Source organism: Chelonia mydas, chromosome 3, assembly GCF_015237465.2.
Source record: "Chelonia mydas isolate rCheMyd1 chromosome 3, rCheMyd1.pri.v2, whole genome shotgun sequence".
In the NCBI taxonomy this organism is placed as follows: domain Eukaryota; kingdom Metazoa; phylum Chordata; order Testudines; family Cheloniidae; genus Chelonia; species Chelonia mydas.
The window spans coordinates 49,506,247-49,532,461 of record NC_057851.1 but is presented as its reverse complement, the minus strand read 5'-3'; the positions used below and the strand labels follow the sequence as shown (position 1 = coordinate 49,532,461).

Genomic DNA, 26,215 nt, shown 5'->3' with positions numbered 1-26,215 from the left:
ATGTATCAAAAGAAAAACTCCTGAAGAATGACATACTGTCAGTGTCTGCTGGCTACCTGATATAACCAATCACACTATTGAACAATAATATTGAACTGTGAAGGCAAGCCACACTTTTCAGTCTTTTCACCTTTCTTTTTTCACTAGCAAACTACAGGGAAATAATAGAAAAGGGCACAAACTACAATATTCAGATCTTCATCCAGGTTTCTTTCACCCCAAAATTCAAGAGTATTTGGATCTGGGGCCAGTTCCAGATCATTCCAAAAATCTGTATAACTCTCAGTATTTCTGATGCTACTTTAATGAAGTTGTTTGTTATAGGACTCGTGTAACAGCAATGCATTGTTATGGGGATTTTAGTCCCTGTGCTCTGGCAGCACAACTCCTTTAAGCAGTTTTGATGGCACATGTCACACACATGTGAATGAAGTAGTTGGTATGTACTAAACCCCCCTAACATTCCAGACAACAGCTCCTTCAGCATCATGTAGGGAATCTGATAGTGCTCATAATCTGATAGGATAAAGTCAAAAGAGCATGGATGGCTTCGAGGTTAAGGCGTTGAACTTGGACACAGGAGATCTGGGTTAATTTTCCAACTCTGTCATTGCTCTTCCTATGTGACCTTAAGAAAGTCACTTAGCCCTCAATTCAGCAAAATCCTTAAGCACATATTTCATGTAAGTACCTAGATAGCTAAAGTTAGATCAAGACCAAATGTTCATTCACCAGAAGAAGCAGGAAATAAACACTAAGAGATTTGTTTCTATATTACCTTTATTAAAGAGAAGTCTCTGTCACAGACTTCTGGAAAAAAAATGACAAGAAGTAACCCCCATGCATTTTCTATAACCTTGAATTGTGAAATACATCAGGTAATATATTGCTTCGCCTACCCACTCAGTATTGGTGGTGCAGACTGCATAGTTAGTGAAATCAGTAGCAAGTCTTATTTATATAATAATTCATAAATATGTCATTTTCATGAACTTCATTACTAATTTCAGTACCATTTAGGATGGAAGACACCTGCTATAAACATGTAATTTAAAGGTCTAGTATACATGTACAGATAGGATCTGAGTGGTCATGATCAAAAGGTTGAGGCGAGGAGTAGAAAAGAACATTGCGAGTGTTTCACTCTTCTCCATTTTTCCCTGCCTCTTGAGAATTCCTGAGAATGAGAAAGTTATTGTGGCCTGAAAGAGACTGTGGATGGGTAAATCCTTACTCCATCCTTAACACAACTTGCAGATTTGAGTTAATCTCTGAAATTACCCCTCTTCCTGGCGTCTGGCTTTATTTGAAACTCAGAACCAATATTTCTGAGTATAAATTTCCTCTCTGATCTTCGATGGCCCTAGAGTTGTCCTCATAGCTCTTTAGTTTCCTCTCCCTAGAGAGCCTCTCCCAACTTCTTTATATTCAGAACTGCTTTTGCCACAAGGAGTCAACAGGATATTAGCAGCTTTATGAAGTGTCTAAGACCTGCCAAGAGGTTGGATTAACAAAAGAACGCTGTTACAAACAAAGAGAAACACCTGTCTTCTGCTGCAAGAAGTAGCACGGCATAAAATTATGATGAGGAAAGTAGGTCACACTGTACCAAATAGGAAATCCACAATGGCTGCAGTGTGAGCTAGTGGTTAGATCACGGAACTACAGTCAGCTGACCTGGAGTCCATTCAGACTCTGTCACTAGCTCACTTATGTGACCTTGGTCAAGGGCTTTAACTTTTCAGTACTTGAGTTTCTCCACCTATAAAAGGCAGATAATACTGCCTAGTCATCTTTAGGAAGTACTTTGAAATCCTCTATCATTAAATTATTTTTTTTAAATCACAGATATTCACTTTTACACTGATATTGAAATATAATATAGTCTCAGACAAAGCTTTCTTCATGTTTCTGAAAACAACAGACCTCTGAGTTGTCAGTGGTTATTTTCTTAATTATTATAATTCCATTTCTGACATCATAATGGTGCTCTAATGCATTTTTATAGACACCATAAGAGCTCTGGAGTCATTCTAATGCCAGTGGTCATGTGTGTGGAAGTGCTGTTACTATGTGAATCTTTCGCTATAATGGCATAGTTTGAGCATCGTAATGGAGTCATTACAATATCAACTGAAGTGTACGGGTTCCACATGTGCAAGTCTCACAACATGTAGCTGCATTAACAGTATAACGATGCAGCTATTACAAATTTAATTAAATGGGAGCACCGTTGTTATGTGAATCTCATATCATAGTGACATGTCAATGATGTTAGTGTGGGAGCAACATGTTAATAAAATCTTATAACTATGACAGCATGAGGTTGTGGGGAGAAAGCAAATATTAAATATGTTGTTATACAATTAAACCTGCACAAAGGACAATCTTTATCAGGCACACACTTGTCTTGATTGGCCCAAATTATTTCTAAATCTGTTCAATACAGTTCTGCTCCATCTTATTACAAGGCCATTTCTAGTCACCAACTCACTTTTGTTGGTTCCTGCTGCTTGAAACCTGTTTTATGCTAAAATAAATTTAAAGCTAATTAAACACAAACTACTACATTATTTTAGGGTTATGAGATGAAATCTCACAAACAAGAGGATTCTATGTTAAAGATAGTATGCTAAATATATTTTTTTAAAATTGTGTCAGTTTTGTTATAGGTGCTGGGCATGCCAAATACAAAATGAAAGGAATATATCAGCATATACATAACTTAACTTTATTTTATTTCATCTGTTGCCTACTGTAGATCCTTAACTTCCACTTGTTATTTCTGTGCACCATGATAACCTGTAGAAAACCATTCAATATTATAAACAGGATTTCTTTATATCTGTTGACAGACTGCAGGCTTTATCAGGGTCTTAGTTGTAGTGAGAATTACAAAGATCCATTGTGCCTAGGTTTTATAACATACAGCATATGAATCTCTATAGTAAACTGCAGCTGGTGGGGAGAAGTTGAAGAAGCAGCCAAAGCAAGGACTCCTGTACTGAGGGATGTGTGTAAAATGGGGCCCAGCTGGGACACACCCTGAACCATGGAGTACCTGCTGTTTAAAGATAGGCAAAGTGTCCAGAAGTGTAGATTTTATGACACCCCCTGAGTGTTGAATTGTTGTCTAGAAGTGAAAGCAGATGACTTTTAGTCAGGGCTACTGAGTTTGGTTCATACTTTCACTACTCACTCAATCTGTGTCCTTAGTCAAGTCAATTAATCCATTATGCCTCAAGTTAACAATCTGCAACTTAGTATACCTTCCTCAGAGGGGCAAAATGTTAATATTTGTAAAGTGTGTTGAGTTGTTTGTGTGAGAGGTGCTACATAATAATCCGATCCAAAACCCCACTAAGTATGGAAAGAGTGTCATTGGCTTCTTTGGGCTTTGGATCAGGCCCTAATTGCAGAAAGTTCTATTATGGTTATGATAGATGCAACACTTCAGCATTAGTCATTATCAAGACTGCCTTTGTGAGTTTATATCTCCATCTGTATCATTTTAACACAGTTTTGTGTTGAACAAAATTGTAATTTTGGATCAATTTAAGATGTAGTATATGTTACAGTAAATTGAACTTTCTGGTGAATCATTCTGTATATATTCCCTTTCCCCCTCTTTCATTAGTTTGAAAAAGAATTGTCATGTATTATGACGTGTTTACATGGGTGACTTATTATGCAGATAAGAATCATAATGAACTGCTTTCTTTGAAAAAAGAACAGGAGTACTTGTGGCACCTGAGAGATTAACAAATATATTAGAGCATAAGCTTTCGTGGGCTGCAGCCCACTTCATCGGATGCATAGAATGGAACATATAGTAAGAAGATATATATACATACAGAGAACGTGGAAGTTGCCATACAAACTGTAAGAGGCTAAAAGAAAAGGAGTACTTGTGGCACCTTAGAGACTAACCAATTTATATGAGCATAAGCTTTCATGAGCTACAGCTCACTTCATCGGATGCATTCAGTGGAAAATACAGTGAGGAGATTTATATACACACAGAACATGAACAAATGGGTGTTTATCATGCACACTGTAAGGAGAGTGATCACTTAAGATGAGTTATTACCAGCAGGAGTGGGGGGGGGGGGGGATGCACATGATGACATATACCACATTGGCATTTGCTCCAATCCCTCAGACAGAGACAAACACCTACAAGATCTCTATCAAGCATTCTTAAACGACAGTACCCACCTGCTGAATTGAAAAAACAGATTGACAGAGCCAGAAGAGTACCCAGAAGTCATCTACCTCAGGACAGGCCTGACAAAGACAATAACAGAACGCCACTAGCCATCACCTTCAGCCCCCAACTAAAACCTCTCCAGCGCATCATCAAAGATTTACAACCTGTCCTGAAAAATGATCCCTCACTCTCACAGATCTTGGGAGACAGGCCAGTCCTTGCTTACAGACAGCCCCCCAGCCTGAAGCAAATACTCTCCAGAAACCACACAACAAAAACACTAGAACCTATCCTTGCAACAAAGCCTGATGCCAACTCTGTCCTCATATTTATTCAAGTGACACCATCATAGGACCTAATCACATTAGCCACGCCATCAGGGGCTCGTTGACCTGTACATCTACCAATGTGATATATGCCATCATGGGCCAGCAATGCCCCTCTGCCATGTACATTGGCCAAACCAGAGACAGTCTCTAAGCAAAAGATTAAATGGACACAAATCTGACATCAGGAATCATAACATTCAAAAACCTGTAGGAGAACACTTCAACCGCTCTGGCCATTCAATAAAAGATTTAAGGGTGGCAATTTTGCAACAGAAAAGCTTCAAAAACAGACTCCAATGAGAAACTGCTAGCTTGAATTAATATGCAAACTAGATACCATTAATTTGGGTTTGAATAGAGACTGGGAGTGGCTGGGTCATTACACATATTGAATCTATTTCCTTAAGTTAAGTATCCTCACACCTTCTTGTCAACTGTCTAAATGGGCCATCTTGATTATCACTTCAAAAGTTTTTTTCTCCTGCTGATAATAGCTCATCTTCACTAATTAGCCTCTCACTGTTTGTATGGTAACTTCCAACTTTTCTGTATGTGTGTGTGTGTGTGTGTATATATACACACACATATCTTACTATATATTCCATTCTCTGCCTCTGATGAAGTGGGCTGTAGCCCACGAAAGCTTATGCTCTAATATATTTGTTAGTCTCTAAGGTGCCACAAGTACTCCTGTTCTTTTTGCTGATACAGACTAACATGGCTGCTACTCTGAAACCTGCTTTCTTTGATGCATTTGAATGTTGAAACCAATTAAACATTTTTTTCTCATCTGTTGACTGCTTTAAATAAATGTGATCTCTGCAAATTCACTAGCACATTAGAATGTGTGCATTACAGAACTGTTTTTTTTCTTTTTGAGATATTCCCACACTTCCTGATAAAGCATTTTCAAAGCCTTAAAACAGGCTTAATTTCCCCAAAAGATTTAGCAAGGTACTCATTTCTTGCATCTAAATCTGTCTATCTTGTGCGTTAAAGGATGATTAGACTTGTTGTATTCTCTGTGGGAAACACTGCCTGTTAAAGCTGAGGGATAAGAAATGCTAGGGGGTTACAAGTTCCATTAAGATGGCTTTCACCTGGGTCTTTGTTATCACTGATCCTGACATTCACACTGTGTAGTGGAGATTGCTGATCCATACCCATATCATTTATATTTCAGGATTTGAAGGTGCTTACTGTGAAATTGACAGCAATGAGTGTATCTCCCATCCATGTCAGAACCAAGGTCGCTGTGTAGATGAGGTTAACAGTTACAGGTGAGGATAACTGTTCAAACTACAAAGCCATCAGTTATAATGCAGGGCCAAGTTATCATTCAATTTGCCATTCTTTTGGTATTTTGTATGCGTATTGTTGTTCTAATATTTTAATTATCTGGTTTGTCATTTTATAGTCAGTTTGTATAAACATTATACTATCTCCAGATTATAACAAAGTTCTTTTTCTGATGATCATAGTGATCCAAACATCATATTGAAAAAAAAATCATATTTTTCATCATTGTTTATTTTATATTTACATTAAAGTGAAACATTCTGTGCATTCTGTGGACATCTTATTTGCCAGGTGCTCCTGCAGACCTGGTTTTTCTGGGACACAATGTGAAGTGGAGATTAATGAATGTTTATCGAGACCCTGCAAAAACAATGGAACCTGCATTGATCTTATAAACAGGTTAGTAACTAGAGCTAAGTGAAAAGTATTCACAAACTTTCTTATAAGTAAACTCTAGCCGTTGGCTTTAGAATCATAGAATATCAGGGTTGGAAGGGACCTCAGGAGGTCATCTAGTCCAACCCCATGCTCAAAGCAGGACCAATCGCCAACTAAATCATCCCAGCCAGGACTTTGTCAAGCCTGACCTTAAAAACCTCAAAGGAAGGAGATTCCACCACCTCCCTAGGTAACACATTCCAATGCTTCACCACCCTCCTAATGAACAAGTTTTTCCTAATATCCAACCTAAACCTCCCCCACTGCAACTTGAGACCATTACTCCTTGTTCTGTCATCTGCTACCACTGAGAACAGCCTAGATCCATTCTCTTTGAAACCCCCTTTCAGGTAGTTGAAAGCAGCTATCGAATCCCCCCTCATTCTTCTCTTCCGCAGACTAAACAATCCCACTTCCCTCAGCCTCATCTCATAAGTCATGTGTTCCAGTCCCCTAATCATTTTTGTTGCCCTCCTCTGGACGCTTTCCAATTTTTCCACATCCTTCTTCTAGTGTGGGGCCCAAAACTGGACACAGTACTCCAGATGAGGCCTCACCAGTGTTGAATAGAGGGGAAAGATCACGTCCCTCGATCTGCTGGAAATGCTCCTACTTATACAGCCCAAAATGTTATTAGCCTTCTTGGCAACAAGGGCACACTGTTGACTCATATCCAGCTTCTCATCCACTGTAATCCCTAGGTCCTTTTCTGCAGAACTGCTGCCTAGCCATTTGGTCCGTAGTCTATAGCAGTGCATGGGATTCTTCCATCCTAAGTGCAGGACTCTGCACTTGTCCTTGTTGAACCTCATCAGATTTCTTTTGGCCCAATCCTCTAATTTGTCTAGGGCCCTCTCTATCCTATCCCTACCCTCCAGCATATCTACCACTCCTCCCTGTTTAGTGTCATCAGCAAACTTGCTGAGGTTGCAGTCCACACCATCCTCCAGATACCAAATCACAGACAGTGAATACTCATAGCAACCAATTCCCGCAAAATTAATAGCCTAAGGTTTGTTCATAGAAACTACTTCATGGAATGAATGTGGATATGGAACAGATTGGTAAAAATCACAAGCTGTGTGTAGATAATTTTCAAACAGATATGGGCTAAGTGAATGTATTTATCAAATAAATTATTGATAGTGATTAATTTGGTTAGCTCATTTAATTAGTAACATTTAGGCAAGATTTTACTTGGCCTTGTATTGGTGTCTGGAATCTTCCCTTTCTCCTTTACTCTTTTTGCAACACTAGGGCCTATTGCAGGGAATGGGTATAGGGACTGAAGATTTCTATATTTGGGTTTGTGAAGAAATCTTTCACGTGTCATATTGGCAGGGAGCTTAGCTGGTGGTGGTAAAGTTTGAGTGGATATTCTTCTCCTGGAACATACAGCAAGGGTCCTGTGTTAAGAGGGTGTAAGCATAATCCATTAAATCAACTTTTTTGCAACTTCTGGGCCATGGGGGAGAAGGAGAAATTGGCTTTGGTGCAACTTGTCCTTTTTCTTTTTCTTTTTCTTTTTCTTTATTTGTATTTACTGTGGAGTAAAATTACAAATGTCAGTCAGTCAGGTACAATGATTTTATGTTTAGCTACTGTTACAGTGATATCTCTGCATTCTCTGACTTCACACAATGAACTTTTCTGGTATAAACCTTCAGTAAAAATAACATTTAAATGAGAAAGAAGAAACAAACTTTATGTGGTGTTTGGATCCAAGATACTGCACGATTAAAAGACACACAACAAAATAAACCTAGCCATTATGTTGTTCCTCTTAGCTTCAGCTACATTTATTGCACACAATTTCCCTACTAATTTAAAAACTGTAAATTGTTCTGTTTACTTCAGAGATATGGAAATGAGAGAAGTCTGTTAATTATTTTACATGGTCAGCGAGAAGGGATCACAACTCGGCCCCTAAACATCTGGAAAGATTCACAATTTTTTAACAGATCATATTGTTTGTTTGTATTGATTTATCTTTTATTTTTTCCCCTTTCCCCAAGGTTCCTCTGTAATTGTGCACCTTGGTACTATGGGCCTCTCTGTGAATTGGATGTAAATGAGTGTGAAACTTTGCCTTGTCTGCATGGAGGCAGCTGCTTCAACAAGCCTGGAGGCTACCAATGTATCTGTCCCCCTGGATTCACAGGTATAGTCCCTCCCCTGAATATCAATTGCTGCCACATAGAAACATGTTACCCCCTGAGTTCTGCATTTTAAAACTATTGCATAAGCAATGGCCTCAACTATGTCAAGGAGGAGTGCAGAAAATTATCTGAGTATTGGAGGAGAAATCAATGTTAACTCAAATGGGCCTTTGATCCAAGTCTTGCTAAGTACCTCAAGTCTTTATTTACATTATTTTGATTTATGGGTTCTTTAGTAGTCCAGATATTTAGCTGAAACACATTAGAAAGAAGGTTATATAGTGCAAAAGAAAATCAATATTTTGTGAATTCAGCCAAGAGAAATCACTCGTAAATACAGAGTAAGTTTTGTAGGTAGATTCAGATACTGTTTTATTAAAAAGTGTCACTTTTATCAGAGTTTGACTCTGGTTTTTTCAGTAGTAAATCCTGATTTATTTTCGATTATCAAGATTTATGTTCAAATGCTACAAAGTGAATTTCTCCTTTGGATATACAGTGTCAAAGTATTGAGATTTTGACTTCCCTGACCTGTATAGCTGGCATTACTGCCTCAGTTATTGATCTTGGATTGATATTTGGAATTTATACAGAAGTAATGATCAATTATTTAACAAGTAGAGCTGTAATGAAATATGTCTAAAATCATTGTGGTAGTCACATGTTCTGCATGTAGCATCAGAAATGGCGTGGATGCTTACTATTTTGGTATCATTTAACATGGAGAAATGTGTATATTTGTGTGTGTATAACTTAATATTTTGGCTGTTTTAAATTACTCCATTTTCTGCATATGTTTCACATTATGGGTAGGGTTCTTCCCCACCCAAGCTAAGATGGACACCACATAACATAGCTGGTGGAGAGTTACCCTTCCCCAGCACCAAGAACAGGTACAATTTGTGTTAGGGCTGGTTGAAAGGTTGTTGCTGAAACTGGTTTTCGATAGAAAATTGGGTTTTGGCAAAACAAAATTATTCATGAAACTTTTCTAATTTCTATAGAAATAATATTTGATATTTGAAAAAACCCCAAAACCGAAATATTTCATATTTGACCTGTGTCAAAATTTTCCACGTAAAATGTTTAATTAAAAAAAAAAAAGGGTTTTCATCAGAATTTTCTCCTAGAAGAAACCCATTTCCTGAGATATAAGGAAGATGTAGAATATTGACTTGGGTGAAAGGATCTGAGAACAAAAATTAGTTTTTGACCTGACAAATACTGCCTTTTATTTTAATCTTCGATATGTATGTGTAATTAGTAATTGAGCAGTTCCTGAATGGTAGGGTTGCTGAGCTGTTTAAAGGAACAAGCATAGTCAGAAAACAGGTGTTTGTAGTTATTGTAAACACATTGCTTTTTGTGCATTTGAGTCAATAAAATAATACTGGAGTTTGGATATTTAGAGTACCACACTGGTCATTTTAATTACCTATTTTATAGTAGTATTTTTTTAAATCAAGCAAACTATTTCCAAATATACTGAATTATATATCATATTATTTGTGTGTAATATAGACTTATATAATATGTAGCTTCCAGTATACATAAGATTGAGAGGATGATCTGGGTGTTGAAGTGCAATATTGTGATATTAATTTTTGTTCTTCACATATAAAATCAAGTTTTCACAGTGGCTAAAATGTGATGAACTTTCTGTATAGAATTATCTCAGTCTGTTAGTGGATCTGTCTTGTATCATATTATCAATTCACTTTTAATAGTTTTAGAAGAGAGGGCATCTAAAAAAAACATCATTGCCTTTGGAGATGGCAAAAGTCTAAAAGTCTTTTAAAGTCTAAAAGCCAACATCTCTGACCCAGCTCCAAGCGAGACAGCTTCATATTTGTATCATTCAATGTATTGTTTTACATTATTCCTGCAAACTCAGCTGAGAATAGAAATTTCCCTCTGGAGAAAACCAAACCAGAGGACATATCTTTATTGCCTGCACTGTATGGTGCTCAAAAATAACTGCAGACAAAATTGGAAATAGAGCGGTCTAATTTCTAAATATATAGTATCACACATTCTTCCTTCAGCTGAGCACAAGCATGGAGTTTCATACACACACTTACTTTTATTCATATTAATTGCATTTATTTCATGCAGAAAGTAATATTTACATTTCAGCACGTTCATCATATTGTTCCTTCCTAATGGATACATTTATGTTGTTTCCCAGTGAAAACTTTAATTTCTAATGTGAGTTGATGTTGTTACTGACTTCTACTTCATATTGCTTGTGACACTTTATGGGCAACACTTCACCAATTGAGTGAATACAAAATGTTCTCATTCATTTGTCTGAAGAAACTGATATTGCAAGAAAGACATTTATTATCAGGCAATGAGCAGAGGGAAAAGCACATTTTCCACCATGCAGTAGGCTAATGTTCAGAATTGGAAGCAATTTATTGACAGTTTGAGATCTTTAAAACTTCCATTTTTAGCAACTATAATATAAATATGATGATGCATACCTACTTTCACTACTTTTATTGGTTTTATGTCACCTAATTCATAAAAAAGGAAAACATATTGTTTGTGAGAGCATCAACCTTCACAGTTCTGGATAATGAAAAAGACACTTTAAAAAGTCAACATGTCAGCATTTTAAAGGCCCTGAATCTATAACAATACAAATAGGCAATATATTTAGCTGATTAAAAATCAAATACATTTCCATTAGCCTCTTCAGAGATTGATAATATACATATAAATGGGTTTTGGGAAGGTTTGGGCCTATTAAAAATGCCTGCATTGTAAGTGTAAAACACTATCAGATAAAATAGTATTGTTCTTTGAGTGATAGTCTGTACCATATTCCACGGTGAGTGATAGAACATCTAGTGGGTATGCGTTGCGAGAAGATACCCCTCTACCCTCCATGGCATGGAGAAACCTACCTCTCTAGTTAGTTAGTTGGCAATGTTAGCTAGGTTTAGTCTTCCACTGGGGCTGTCTGGGACTGCCATTCACCAGTGGGATTGGTTTTACCTGGCAGATCACAAGTCACTGCCCCTTTTGCAAGTCCGTCATGCTTTTCAATGATGGCCACATGAGGTGTCAATTCTGCCTTGGCCAGGGACACATTCTGACTGGTGCAAGATCTGCTGATCCTTCTCAAAGCAGACTCAACATTCAAGGCAATCTTACTTGAGGACCTTCCTTTTAAAGCAGTCCATGTTTCTGGACTTGTACTCCAGAATCCAGATCTCAAGGTCTTTGGAGGACCAGAGGTCATCGAACTCTGCATCAAAGATATCTTTAAAAGTGATCCAAGGTGCTCCCTAAGTCTGTCTCAGACCCAAGAAAACACTGGGGCCAGTTGGGAACCAAGTGGAAGTCTTTAGGAGAGAAGATGAATAGAATGACTTCCCAAGGCTTGGTCCCTAAGCTTCATAAGACTATGAGGCTATCCAATATCAAAAGTGCTTCAAAGAGGAACAAAAGCTACCAGGGCCATGACTAGCTAAGATGACCCAGACATGCCGCAAGTCTCGCCTTACACCATTTCAGCCATAGTGACATAATTGGATTTAGATCAGCTAAGCACTCACCACTACCAGGACCAGCTTCACCTCAAGAAATGGTGACAACAGAGTAAACAAGAATGCAGGGTCAGCCAGCCTCAGTGGCCTGGGGGTTATAGTCTTCCCCTCTCATACACAGGAAAGCAACCAGGGAAGTACCAGCATCATGTCCAATGCCATCATGCAGACTCCTGGCTCCAGTGTCACCCACAGAAAGATCTCAATACCCCGAGGATTGAAACCTTCAATTCTATCAACACCTGGGAGGGTTCTCCACTCCTCGAGGAGTGCTACCTGTAATTCTCAGACTAAGAGGAGAGCCTGCATATATCTGCAGCCAGATTCCAGGATCACCACTCATCCCTGTGGGGGGAAGAGAACCCAGCCTCAAATGATTCTGATGCTGACCTGTATAGGTACTGTGACTACTGGTACCAGCCTCTGTGGCCTCTGGTACCATAGGACTTTAACCTATGGAGTATGCAGGCTCCATGGATGCTTCAGTTTTCCATGTACTCAGCCTCCCTGGTGTACTCAAGGCACAGTGAATCAGAGAATTGCAGTACTTGAAGGACCTCAAGAGGTCTTCTAGTCCGGTCCCTGCACTCAAGGCAGGACTAAGAATTATCTAGACCATCCCTGAAAGCTGTTTGTCTAACCTGCTCTTAAAAATCTCCAATACTGAAGATTCCACAATGTCACTACTCAATTTATTCCAGTATGTAACCACCCCGACAAGAAATTTTTCCTAATGTCCAACCTAAATCACCTTTGCTGCAGTTTAAGTCCATTGCTTCTTATCCTATCCTCAGAGGTTAAGGAGAATATTTTTTCTCCCTCCTCCTTGTAACAATCTTTTATGTACTTGAAAGCTGTCATCATGCCCCCCCTCAGGCTTCTCTTCTCCAGACTGAACAAACCCATTTTTTTTTTCAATCTTCTCTCATAGGTCATGTTTTCTAGACCTTTACTCATTTTTGTTGCTCTTCTCTCGACTTTCTCCAATTTGTCCACATGTTTCCTGAAATGTGGTGCCCAGAACTGGATACAATACTCCAGCTGAGGTCTAATCAGTGTGGACTAGAGTGGAAGAATTACTTTTCATGTCTTGCTTACAACACTCCTGCTAATACATCTCAGAATGATGTTTGCTTTATTTGCAACAGTGTTACACTGTTGACTCATATTTAGCTTGTGATCCACTGTGACCCCCAGATCGCTTTCTGCATTACTCCTTCCTAGACAGGCATTTCCAATTTTGTATGTACCCAACTGATTGTTCCTTCCTAATTGGAATACTTTGTATTTGTCCTTACTGAATTTCATCCTATTTAGTTCAGATCATTTCTCAATTTCAGATCATTTCGAATTTTAATCCTACCCTCCAAAGCACTTTCAACTCCTGCCAGCTTGGTATCATCTGCAAACTTTATAAGTGTACTCTCTATGCCATGATCCAAATTGTTGATGAAGATATTGAACAGAACCGGACTGAGAATTGAACCTTGTGGGATCCCACTCAATAAGGCCTTCCACCTTGACTGTGAACCACTGATGATTACTCTCTGGGAATGATTTTCCAACCAGTTATGCACCCACTTTATGGTAGCTCCATCTAGGCTGTATTTATGAGAGGGTCATGTGAAACAGTATCAAAAGCCTTACTAAAGTCAAGATATACCAATCTGCCACTTCTCCCCTATCCACAAGGCTTATTACCCTGTCATAGAAAGATATTAGGTTGATTTGACATGATATGTTTTTGACAAATCCATGCTGATTGTTACTTATCACCTTATCCTTTAGCTGTTTGCAAATTGATTTCTTAATAATTTGTTCCATTCTCTTTCAGGGTACTGAAGTTAAGATGATTAGTCTGTAATTTCTTGAGTTGTCCTTATTTCCCTTTGTATATATTGGCAATATATTTGTCCTTTTCCAGTCTTCTGGAATCTCTCCCATCTTCAATGACTTTTTGAAGATAGTCACTAGTGGCTCAGATATCTTCTCAGTCAGCTCCTTGAGTATTCCAGGACGTAGTTCATCAAGCCGCAGCGACTTGAATACATCATGCTTGAAGATGGTGCAGAAGATACTGATAAATAGCAGGAAGGAACTGACAAAGGCCACTTACCTCTCAAAATAAATGAAATTCTCCAGTGGGGCCAGCAGGTGCCACCTTTCCCTGGGTTGGGCAAGCATCCAGGATATTCCAGGTTACCTGTACCAATAGAACCAGGCATGATGCTCTCCTAATGCTTCCCACGGAAGCACCTAGCAGCCATATTGGCCACACATTCACTGATTGACCACTCCTCTCTTTTTGCATCCAATGGTGAAGAGGTTCCTGAATGTATCTCTAGACGCTTTCCTCCAGTTAAGGATCCTGCCACAGCATGGGGCCTAAGTGTGGTCCTCTCCATGTTCATGGAAGCCCCATTTGATCCTCTGGCAACAAGTCCATTTCCTATTTCTTCATGAAATTGTCCTTTCTCCTGGTGATTACATCAGCCAGGTGTGTGGGAGAGATACAAGTCATTGGATGACGGGTTTCAGAGAGGCAGCCGTGTTAGTCTGTATCAGCAAAAAAAACCCAAGGAGCACTTGTGGAACCTTAGAGACTAACAGATTTATTTGGTCATAAGCTTTTGTGGGCTAAAACCCAGATGAAGTGCTACTGAAGTGCTACTCCCTTGCTACTATATTAATGTCTGAGCATTGTTTAGTTTAATGTTGATTACCCGTGAAAAATAATAAAATACTTTTTGAAATGATTATCTAGCTTAACTACACAAAAAAATCCCCAACATCTATTGTTAAAGATTGAGCCTCCACTATCAAGTCACAGTGAGGTGCCATCCTTCATATTAACCATATTAACCATAATCCTTCATATTATCCTGTTGTGCTTAGATAGCAAAAGTATAATGCTTATCTGTGTATTTCCATACTTTTCAAGTTTAAGACAGGCACATAATGTTTTCAAATGTGAATTATAGTGTGTTTTTCTTATCAGTCACATCATAATGATTTCACAGTGGCTAAGTGTTAACACTTTCCTCAAGTTTATTACAAGTAATTTTATTTCAGGAGAGAAACTGTTTTATAACAATGAGAAGTACTTTAGAAAAAGCATGAATGTTGAGACAATATCCTTCATAAGTAGCAGAAGGAGATAAAGGATTATGAAGAAACCAAAATGGCAGTTCTTTACTAACCTGGATCAAAGTTTTTCAGTCCTCGTCCTGTAGCAATTTCAGTGTCAGGAATAGTGTCATGTTGAGTTGATTTATTTTCTTTTTATGTTGATCTTTGCTATGTTTCTGCACCACCTATGATTCTGATCTCTCTAACACTGATTTGCAGCACATATCATGCTTCACATTAATTAAGCAATGCTCAATATTGGAAGCTAAATGTTATAGTCATTTGCATAGGAGAAAGCGTTAACACTGAACCAAATCCACAAATAAATTATATTACCTCCAGATCTCAGGTATCTTTTGGTGAACTTGGCCATCCCTGTGCAAACTACATTTCCAATATACTTTTATAAATTTAATTCCAAGTCTTTTCAGTAAAATGAAGATCTTCCTGGGATGATTAGAAAAAAGCATGGGTGAGAAAGGGGTGAATATATATTCTTAAACATCAAGTCATGTGTTGTTGTTGTTTTAAAAAAATTACCAACATTTTGGACTGGAGAAAACAGACCAAAAGAGCTGAATTATTAATAACTGTTTCTTGTTATTTAGTTCAGGGATATAACTCCATGCTTTACAAAAATGTTCTCTTCCATGCCCTGGGGGACACCAGGACATAGTCAGTTAAGAAAGCTCAAAGTTATTAAAAATTAATAATTTATTCTACATTGAAAATAAACAAAAGAAGGTAACAAAAAAGTGTATTACTTCAGTTACAATACCTACATTGAATCTCTGCAATGGAGAACTTCATGCATTCTGTAAGAGTGAGCCCTTCTTCCTGTAGGCACTCTTCTGTAGGCAAATTGAAGAAGTTAATTAAACCCAAAAGTAATTGGTGGGTCCTGCCTAATTATCACAGATAATCAAGACAGATGATTGATGTCAGAGGCAAGTTTCTTTAAAGATAAGTGATTAGGTAAGTGCAAGAAACTTTTATTCACTGTAGGTAAACTAAAACTGGTTGTGAATTGACATAGTAACTGATCTTGTTAAGTGCTATGAATTTTGGTAACTGATGGAGACATCTGCAAAAAAATAGGTAACTTCTCCTCTTTTGCAGATTAGGTAGAGTTGTAGATTAGACAACCTATGATAAACTCTCATTTTGGATCACTTCGTTTAGCTTTCCTGTGCCCTATTCTACTGCTCATCACCTTTTTCTCACCTCACGGGCAATAGACAGCATTCTGCAGCTTCTTCCCTTTTTGGCGTTACATTTTTTTATTTAAAAAAAAAATTCAGACTTTGAATTTTTGGCTTGCACTCTCCTTTTTGGGAAGCAGTATACACTGGAAGTCTAGGGGAAGATGAAGAACTAAAAGTACACCTGTTGCAGTGATGCTATTCGGCTGATGCTAGCTTGTTGCTTTACCTTTGATGCATGCCCAGGTCTGCTTCTGAGGCAGCTATATTTGATTGCTGATTCTATTTTAAATGTTGGTGGTCAAGTTAATGTACACTTTGAATAAGAATCAGTGAAGCTGGAATACTGCAGTTGTATTTAATTAACTGCTCTCACCTTTTTTCTTATTGTTTACAATCTTTGCACAACAAGGCTACTTATCTGCTCTCTGCATTAAATCAGCATTGACCGGTTATTAATATAAAGAAAGGATCTGGTGAAAAAAATAAAGTAAAAAATATGCCCCTTACTCACTAAACAGGCAACAATGTGATTGTGTGATTGAATGCAAAATCATTTTGTATTATTGTCAAAGTAATTTTGTGACAACTACTGCATTCATTTCTGTTCTGGTCTCTAAGAGGAGTCTGTCTGATTCATCCATCTTGTGTTACCAGCAGCTGGAACTGATAAACATTTTCCTTCTGGCTCGTCATCAGTACATCCATTAGGTGCTATAGGATTCACCTCTCTAAATCTGTAATATGTTAATATTGTGCTGTTTGGTAAAGGTTTTCCAGACATACTTTTTCTCAAAATAATTTTCTAGTCTTCTATAATATGTTAATAGATATGCGGGAATCAGGAGATTCAAAACCAAATACACATAGGAGTATAAGAATTTAACAATGTGTGTACTAAAAATGGACACTTCATTGTTGCTGTTAAATCAAGTTAATAAAACTAGTCAGGAATGGGTTAGTTGAATTTCACCTGAGTTTACAGCCAACTTGGGGGACTGGAATTGAAGAAATCCCATAGTGTTATTTAACATGGTCATATAAAAGAAGCCTTACATTTGATCATCAGAATTGTAATATCTATCTATTGTTTCACAGGAAACTAACAAGATCTTTTAGTCTAGGAAAAAATATAAATGTCAGCAAGTAAAGTTCTTCAAGATCTTTCCCTAATGTATCCAGAATACTTTAACTAACTTAAAGGAAATCTTCACATATTTCATTTTGCATTTCTTTGCTATTGTGTAGAGCAGATGCTGGCTTTTTTTTTTTTAAAAAAAGATATCACTTAATGCACTGGATAGTTGGTTTGATGTGCATCTGCTATTCAGGTTCATCATCCCTGGGTCCACCTCTGCAGTGTGTATCATGTATCAAAGAACCGTGATATCTTTTCTGTTATTAATTACCCCTGCAATGTAATATTTTTCATTTCATAGAACACAGTAATTTTTATTCCCTGTCTTGGATCACACTTGATATAATTTGTGTCTATCACTGAACAAGTGACTAAACTGCAGTCTTTATTTTCCCATTACATGCATCCATAAGTGATCCTTTTTGCTTATTATTCTTCCATGATCTCTGAATTTTAGATGACTTTCAACACTTGCTTTGGCATTTGACTAAGCTGTCACAGGGGCTGACACCAAATCAAATTCCTTTAAATTGTTGAAACTGCAAGGCACACACAAAAACTCCTTGCAAATGTTGCAAAGCTTTATTCACATTCATATGTTAGCGTCCGTTCACTTAAGATATCTGAGCCATCAACAGATATACCACTAAAGTGGATTATATGTCCAGTATCTGGACTCTTTTCCAGCCGTCAGGTTGCCAAAGAAAGGTTTTCTACTGCAGCATAGTTCTCTAACATTTCTGTATCTTCGCTCAGTGTCACTGACCACAGTATAAGCAATATGCGCTTGAATACTATGCTTTATATATTTCAATTTTAAAAAATAGAATAGCAATCTTGCTGGTAAATAATCCCAGACATCATCTAGAAGCAGAAGAAATACTCCAAGGCTTAATTACAGCCAGGCAACAAACTCAAAGAACATTCAAGGGCAAATTATCCACTCAGATATTTGCATGTAATTCTCACTGAAAACAGTGGGAATTATGTGTTCAGATATGAGAGCACTATTTGACCTTGACACTTACAGAATAGAACATATGTTAAAATTCAGCTAAATAGGCTTTTCTTATTTCTGTTACAAGATAGCCTATCACTGGAGAGAGAAAATAGATAGAAAAAGAAAGAATGTAGGTTTCAAGCACAGTTTAAAGCATTCTCTGCTTTTTTTTTAAAAAAAGACAAAAAATAATGATACATTTAAAGCAGTATTATTTTTTTTATAATGGAAGGACTGGAATTACTTAGTAGGTGGTGTACACTGCCTATGGGAAATTCATGTATACTTTTGGGCTGAGACTTTCAAAATTCTCTATGCAATTTGCACACCCCATTAATTATAATGGGATTTAGACATCCAGATCCATGCCGCAACTTCGAAAACTTCAGCCTTGATGACTGCTCTCAATAATTTGCCAGTGAACAGAGAGGGAAAAAACATAGAAAATGAAATAGAATTTAAAAGTTAGAAATACTGAAAAGTGTGAGGGGGATTAGGTTTGTTTCTGGCCACCATATACCAGTGAAGTTAGCACTGCCATTCTGTGTTGGCGCAGTCACAAATGGAAAGTTGCGCACACAACTTTAGAATTCATCCATCACTTATGGATGCATGAAAGAAGGGAACCCTAGCTATTAGAAAGGGGGATGGGGCAGTTAAATATTGTCATTTTTAGAATTGTGACATTGCTAGTGTCATGGGAACAAATTCTTGACTTTCCTTCGTCCACATGCATGGGATAAAAGAGATAGTCAAGAGAAGACGTGTGGGATGAAAATGTTCTGCCCTGCTTTTGGCTCATCAGGGGTTTAATTCTGACCTTCCTTACACTGGTAATCAGAAGGAACTCCATAGAAGTCAGTGTAGTTGCACCAGTGTAAAACTGGTATAAGTGAGACAAGAACCGCTGAGGAACATTCCAGGGCATGGAACAGGCATGTTTTAGTACATATCCCTGATTGTATTCAACTTTCCCAATAATGACTGAGCAGGGACTACTGGGCTGATCACAATCTGAGTATAATGTAATCCTGCTTTTACAGCAGTATTTTGAGCATATGTGGGATCAAATGCAAGGCAGTCCACAATTTAGCTCAGATGTTTTTTGTTGTTGTTGTTGTTTTGTTTTAAGCAAAACTACTTTTAAAAGGAAAAATACACACTGAAAATCTTTTGTGTTGAGCAAGGGGCTATTAAACACTTTTCTCTTACTATAGACATGGAAAATAGATAGCTAGATAGATAAGATTTTGTATTTTGAAAAGACTCAACAGAAGATGCAGTAGCTGGAATATTTATACAAAAATGTATATTTTATTTGCTTAATTCCTTTGTTAGGCCTTATGTGAGCCAAAATGTGTAGTCACTAGTCAGACGAAACCCAGGGTTTTGTAATGAGTGTGGAATTTAGTCAAATGTATGTCACTCTACTATTGTGTCCCCCTCACCCTAGTTTTATTCTTCTGTTTAATCAGCCTGAGTGAAATGAGATATGTAGTCACTTAGGGATGGATCCTGATCCCATTGACCTCAGTGACCAAACTCCCATTGATGTCAGCAAGATGAGTATTTGGCCATGAGTTCAAAAACACCTTGTTTGTAGATTCCATTCTTACCAAGAATTCTTACCAATTCTTACCATTCTTACCAAGAATATGAGCTTATGTTCTCAAATTCCCATTGAACTGTATAGGAGATTGGAGTGTATGAGGAACCACAGAAGATCATACTTGGAAGAGACCTCAGGAGGTCATATCGTCCAACCCCCTGCTCAAAGCAGGACCAGCCCCAACTAAATCATCCAGGAATGCAGGATCAGTTAAGATAGTCAGGGCATGTACTAATCTATTTAATTATCCTGTGCAATGGAGATCATGCTTCTCAGAAAAGTTTATCCTGGGGCCCAAAGGCCCTGGCAGTTTTTAGATCGGTTTAAGATTTTAAAACATTATGATGTATTTGGGATGTGAGGAACACATAGAAACTGTGAAAGAGTTCTGCTGATGAAACACAATGAGAAATGGAATCCAGCACATTCTCTCTTAGCTGTTTTGTCCCTGACATGCTACAGAAACAAAAATAAAAATGAAACAAACAAACAAAAAAACCCAAACAAAACAAACCAGTAAAACTTATTATGTCCACTAAACTAAGCAGATATACCTCTGAATGCATACCAGGATAATATCTGTTAAGTAAGAAGGTGCCATGCTTACATAGTCACTTTTCAAAGTAGAGCTCCACTTAAAACTGAATTCATTTTGGGGCTGTCTTTTTGTTACATGACTGTGCAGTGCTTAATAAAATGGAGCCCTCATCCTTGATTGCTATTTCTAGGTGCTAAAAAATTAATAATGATCATAATAATCTAGGAGGCTAGTTTTGCTGTCCTGCCACATACAGATTCTGATAGACCACAGATTCAAGTGAAATATTTCCACTAAAATAATGGCAATATAAAGGTAGTAATTTTGAAAAAGTGTAATATGTCTGTATCCCTGTTTGACTATAGGCAATGTAATGTCTTCTTAATTTGTAATTGTACAAAATATTTTGGGGGGTTGGACTGTTATTTTTGACATTGTGGATTCATTGTTTCCAGGTCAATTAAGTTTCCAGAAGTGTAGGCAAGGTTATACATTTGTAACTAAAATGAAAAAAGATGGATTTTTTTAGTTCCCAATTAGACATAACTCTTGATAACCTGTAACCTTTATATAGTGCCAGCTGTCATGATGTTTTGAGCTTGGTTTGCTAACAGTAACATTATGCCTTTCTTATAGTGTTACCAGTTTTTGGTCTTCCTAATTTATTGTGTGTGACATTTTCACTGAAATGAATAAGTGAAGGCCTATAAGTACAGTAACAGACATTTATGACTGAATTACAAGACTTTTCAGTTTTTTTGAAACTTATCCATAATGATATGTCTCATATTAGATAAGCATTCAGAAGATAGGTGCAAATAATTGGGCAACAGATTGGCAATCCTGTATTCTATTACAACTGGTAAATAATGGATATGAGTCAACTCGTAAATTTAATACATCTTCACTCTAGAAAAAAAAACAACTTGCATAAGAACTGTGGGGAATGCACCAAGTCCCTCTAGATTCTTTCCTAGTTTCTGGATTGTAGCTCCTGTTATTGTTACTGCCAGAGATCTGTTCCCATTGGAGGACCCCCTTTGGACACTACATGGATAGTGCACTCACACAAGTCCAGTCCTTCTAGCAGGAGCATTTGGGAGGGAGGGATAGCTCAGTGGTTTGAGCATTGGCCTGCTAAACCCAGGGTTGTGAGCTCAATCCTTGAGGGGGCCATTTAGGAATCTGGGGCAAAAATTGGGGATTGGTCCTGCTTTGAGTAGGGGGTTGGACTAGATGACCTCCTGAGGTCTCTTCCAACCCTTATAATCTGTGATGCAGTCAATCCTCTGGTATTGGCTTTCTGACTATTTCTCCCCTTTTTGGAGTTCCCAGTGAAACAATCAAAAGAGATTAAATAAAGCGGCCAAAGAAAAAAAAAGCCATCTTCCTAGGTAACCCATTCAAGTGCTTCACCACCCTCCTAGTGAAATAGTTTTTTTCCTAATATCCAACCTAGACCTCCCCACTACAACTTGAGACCATTGCTCCTTGTTCGGTCATCTGCCACCACTGAGAACAGCTTAGCTCCATCGTCTTTGGAACTCCCCTTCAGGTAGTTGAAGGCTGCTATCAAATCCCCCCTCACTCTTATTTTCGGCAAACTAAAGAAGCCCAGTTCCCTCAGCCTCTCCTCGTAAGTCATGTGCCCCAGCCCCCTAATCATTTTCGGTACCCTCTGCTGGACTCTCTCCAATTTGTCCACATCCTTTCTGTAGTGAGGGGCCCAAAACTGGACACAATACTCCAGATGTGGCCTCACCAGTGCCTAACAGAGGGGAATAATCACTTCCCTCCATCTGCTGGCAATGCTCCTACTAATGCAATATGCCGCTAGCCTTCTTGGCAACAAGGGCACAGTGTTGACTCATATCCAGCTTCTCGTCCACTATAATCCCCAGGTCCTTTTCTGCAGAAGTGCCACTTAGCCAGTCGGTCCCCAGCCTGTAGCGGTGCATGATATTCTGCTGTCCGAAGTGCAGAACTCTGCATTTGTCCTTGTTGAATCACACCAGATTTCTTTTGGCCCAATCCTCCAGTTAGTCTAGGTCACTCTCAACCCTATCCCTACCATCCTGTGTATCTGCCTCTCCCCCCAGTTTAGTGTCATCCGCAAACTTGCTAAGGGTGCAATCTATCCCATCATCCAGATTATTAATGAAGACGTTGAACAAAACCGGCCCCAGGACTGACCCCTGGGCCACGCCACTTGATACCGGCTGCCAGCTAGACATCGAACCTTTGATCACTACCAGTTCATCCCAATGAACTAGCGAGATTCCTATCCACCTTATAGTCCATTCATCCAATCCATACTTTTTTAACTTGCTGGTAAGAATACTGTGCTTCAGAATGGATTCCTTGAAGACCTGCTCCATGATTTTTCCAGAGACTGAGATGAGGCTGACCAGTCTGTAGTTTCTCGGAATCTCCTCCTTTTAAAAAAAAAAAGATGGGCACTATATTTGCCTTTTTCCAGTCATCCAGGACTTCCCCGATCGCTACGAGTTTTCAAAGATAATGGCCAATGGCTTTGCAATCACATCAGCCAACTGCCTCAGCACCCTCGGATGCATTGCTTCTGAGCCCATGGACTTGTACATGTCCAGCTTTTCTAAATAGTCCTTAACCTGTTCTTTCCTCACTGAGGGCTGCTCACCTCCTCCCCAGACTGTGTTGCCCAGCCTGGGAGCTGACTTTGTCTGTGAAGACTGAAGCAAAGAAATCATTGAGTACTTCAGCTTTTTCCACATCATCTGTCACTAGGTTGCCTCCCCAGAGCTGTCCATTACTGAGTGGAGCTTCCTCCTTTTAAACATCTTCTCCATTCCTGGCATGACTTGCAGGCACAGCAGGGTGGGGTAGGGCTACTCCAGCCCAAAGCAACTCCTTGACCCTTTCCCTGCTGGTGTGGGGTTTACATACCCCATCACAATTACCTTTAACCATTCTGAATATTATAATATAATACCAATAGATAAACTTCACCAGCTGCCTCTTCAGAGATATTCATAGGAGTGTGAACTCTTTGGCTTCCTGGGGACAGCTTAAAGATAGGCCTTTGTCTGTTTTCGGGTTTATTAGCAGAAGAGAACAGTGTTTTTCACATTGCAATACCAATAAAAGAGAAGAAGGAATTTTAACAAAAAGACAACACACTTAAACCTGACATACCTGCCCTTTCAGAATTTCTTTGTGGTTTTTCTCTGAAAAGAGTCTCTAAAAATGACAGTGTTGCCCTATGTTTATTATTTCACTGGTTCAATATCTAATATGCTCCATTTACAAGGAAGGGTGTGTTTTTTTCTTCTAACTGCCAGCTCTGTATACCTAATCGGGGATCTGACATGTCAGGTCTACACTAGAAAAGTAGTTTAGTGGACTTGGACCAATGTGAGTTCATACTTTTCAAAAAAGTATACCTTTGTGCCTTCTCCCATGCTGCCCCTCACATGGGGTGTATGTTGGTGGGGTGGGGGCACTCCATAAACATGCAGAAAGTGAGTTTACTATTCTCCTTCAAATTCCTCCCTAAAACTCTCCTTTGCTGCAATGCCTACAAACCCTTGGCCATGGGTAGGCAGCTGGTGTGCTGACACCACTGTCTCTCATGCTGACCAGTATTATACCATTGTTAACTTGTACTTCCCTGTCTGTCCATCTACATTCATCTGTTGTCTCTTTGTTATATTTTTATTGTAAGATCCTGGGGACATGGAGCATCTTTTTGTTCTGTGTTTGTACAGTGCCTAACGCAATGTGTTCCTGGTCAATGACTAGGTTTCCTAAGCACTATGTCAATACAAGTAATGAATTCTGTAATAATAAAATAATAATAAATTGTGACAATGGGGTTGAACGTGTGTAAATAAGAGCAATATTTGGCCTGCCACGTCATTACTACTGGCGTGATGAAGCAGGAGAAGGAGAAAACTAAGCCTGAGAACTTGTCTAGAGGCACAGGTTTAATGGTGAGAGTTAAAATTATTTTGTTAAACCAGTGCAAAAGGCTGTGTGGTCATTGTAATCTATATACACCAGTTGTACCGCTTTAACTACAATGGCATAGGAAAAGTGGCACCTCCCCAGACAGTGTACCCAGATGTACCAGTATGAAAGTGCTCCTACCAGTCTACCTCACTCCTGTAAAGAAAGGGCAGTGCACTATAATTGTATAGCATACCTTTATATTGGTATAACTGCATCCACTTCAGGGTTTGTCCCATTGTAACTATTATGGTAAAAATCTCACCCTAGCTATGATGTTTATACTGGAACAAAAATATGTGTAGACACAGGCCTTATATTATCTTGGTTTATGTCAATTTACCTTAAGTTAATTTGGCACAGTTTTAATATCAACCAAAATAAGAGTGTCTATATAGGATTTTGCACCAGATTTGTTTAAAATCCAAACTAAAGTAAACTGATGCATCTTCTGTGCGTAGGCCAGACCTGAGCTACAGATCCCAAGCTGCAGAGCAGGTAGTTAACAAACCAGCAAACATCAATCAAACATAATCCATTCTTGAAAAATGGGCACATTTTATTTGAGTTCAGTGAGATGAATTAAACATGGAACCCCTAGAGAACATTTTTCAAGTCACTTTTCAGAGAAGAAATGTGCTTAGATAATATGATGATGAGCGTTGTAGAAAACCATAAGACAGAAAATAACTGCACTTCAAGTTTACCTTTGTGGTGTTGGTTTTTTTCACCACTAATTCTAATTTTAGCCTCTAATTCTCTTTAAATTGCACAAATTACTTTAGCTGTCTCTTGAATATATTGTGGTGAAAATGTTGATTCCCTCACAGACCTTTTTCCTGTGATTTCAACTATTCTGAGAAGAAATCCAAAATGAAAGATGGGTGGTTTGGAACAGGTACACAGTCTCTGTCAAACAGTTTTTTTTCTTTTAACATATTTCTTGTTTGTATTCTTAAATGCCCATTGTGTGATGTAGTATTGTTGCTAGCAAGCACTTACTGTAGAATATTAAATAAATTATTTAATCCCACTTCATAGTCTAGCCAATTAGAGCTCTTATCCTTAACTGTAGCAGAGCTATTGTTTATCATAAAACCAGCTTTCTGTTCAAAGATCAACTATTCTAAGTGCTCTAAAATCCATTCAGTTGATCAGATTGCTTTGAAATTTGGTACGTCTCATGCGGCCATGTGGTTCTGTTAGTAGTCCAGATTTAGGGCCATTTCTCTGGGGCTATATGGCAGTCATTGAATCTAAGCCCCTCCACAGGGAATTGGTTCAAATCCAGCCGATAGCATAAATCTGTAGTTTTAAAAAAAAAAAAAGCAGGCACATTTTTCCAATCTGCCTCTATCAAAGGGAGATTTTTATTTTAGGGAAATGTAATCTGAGTACAGCAGAAACTATTTTTTGCAAAGGAAATAAACTACACAGGCAAATGTTTTCTAGGAAGGGAAGATGATTGGGGTGGAAGAGTAGGCGGGAATTGACTGGGGGATAATGGGGACAGAGGTGCCTGTCAGACCCATATTCCTTTTTCTGTGTGTGCAATCAGGCTTGTGACCTTGCCCTCTCTCCCCACCCCACCCCTTCATGTTAGCCAGGTTCTGAAAGGGG

The 26,215-nt window shown here is 38.4% G+C and overlaps 1 protein-coding gene across 1 annotated transcript in view; it reads left to right on the top strand.

Moving 5' to 3' along the window:
• The first annotated feature begins 540 nt into the window (after positions 1-540).
• LOC122464867 (protein eyes shut homolog) overlaps positions 541-26,215 on the top strand; it is a 79,787-nt gene continuing 54,112 nt past the window's right edge. Inside the window, exons 1-4 of the mRNA XM_043541924.1 lie at positions 541-589; positions 5,723-5,819; positions 6,130-6,237; positions 8,292-8,437. Coding sequence (XP_043397859.1) covers positions 541-589; positions 5,723-5,819; positions 6,130-6,237; positions 8,292-8,437 — 400 coding nt within the window. The remainder of the gene's footprint in view (positions 590-5,722; positions 5,820-6,129; positions 6,238-8,291; positions 8,438-26,215) is intronic.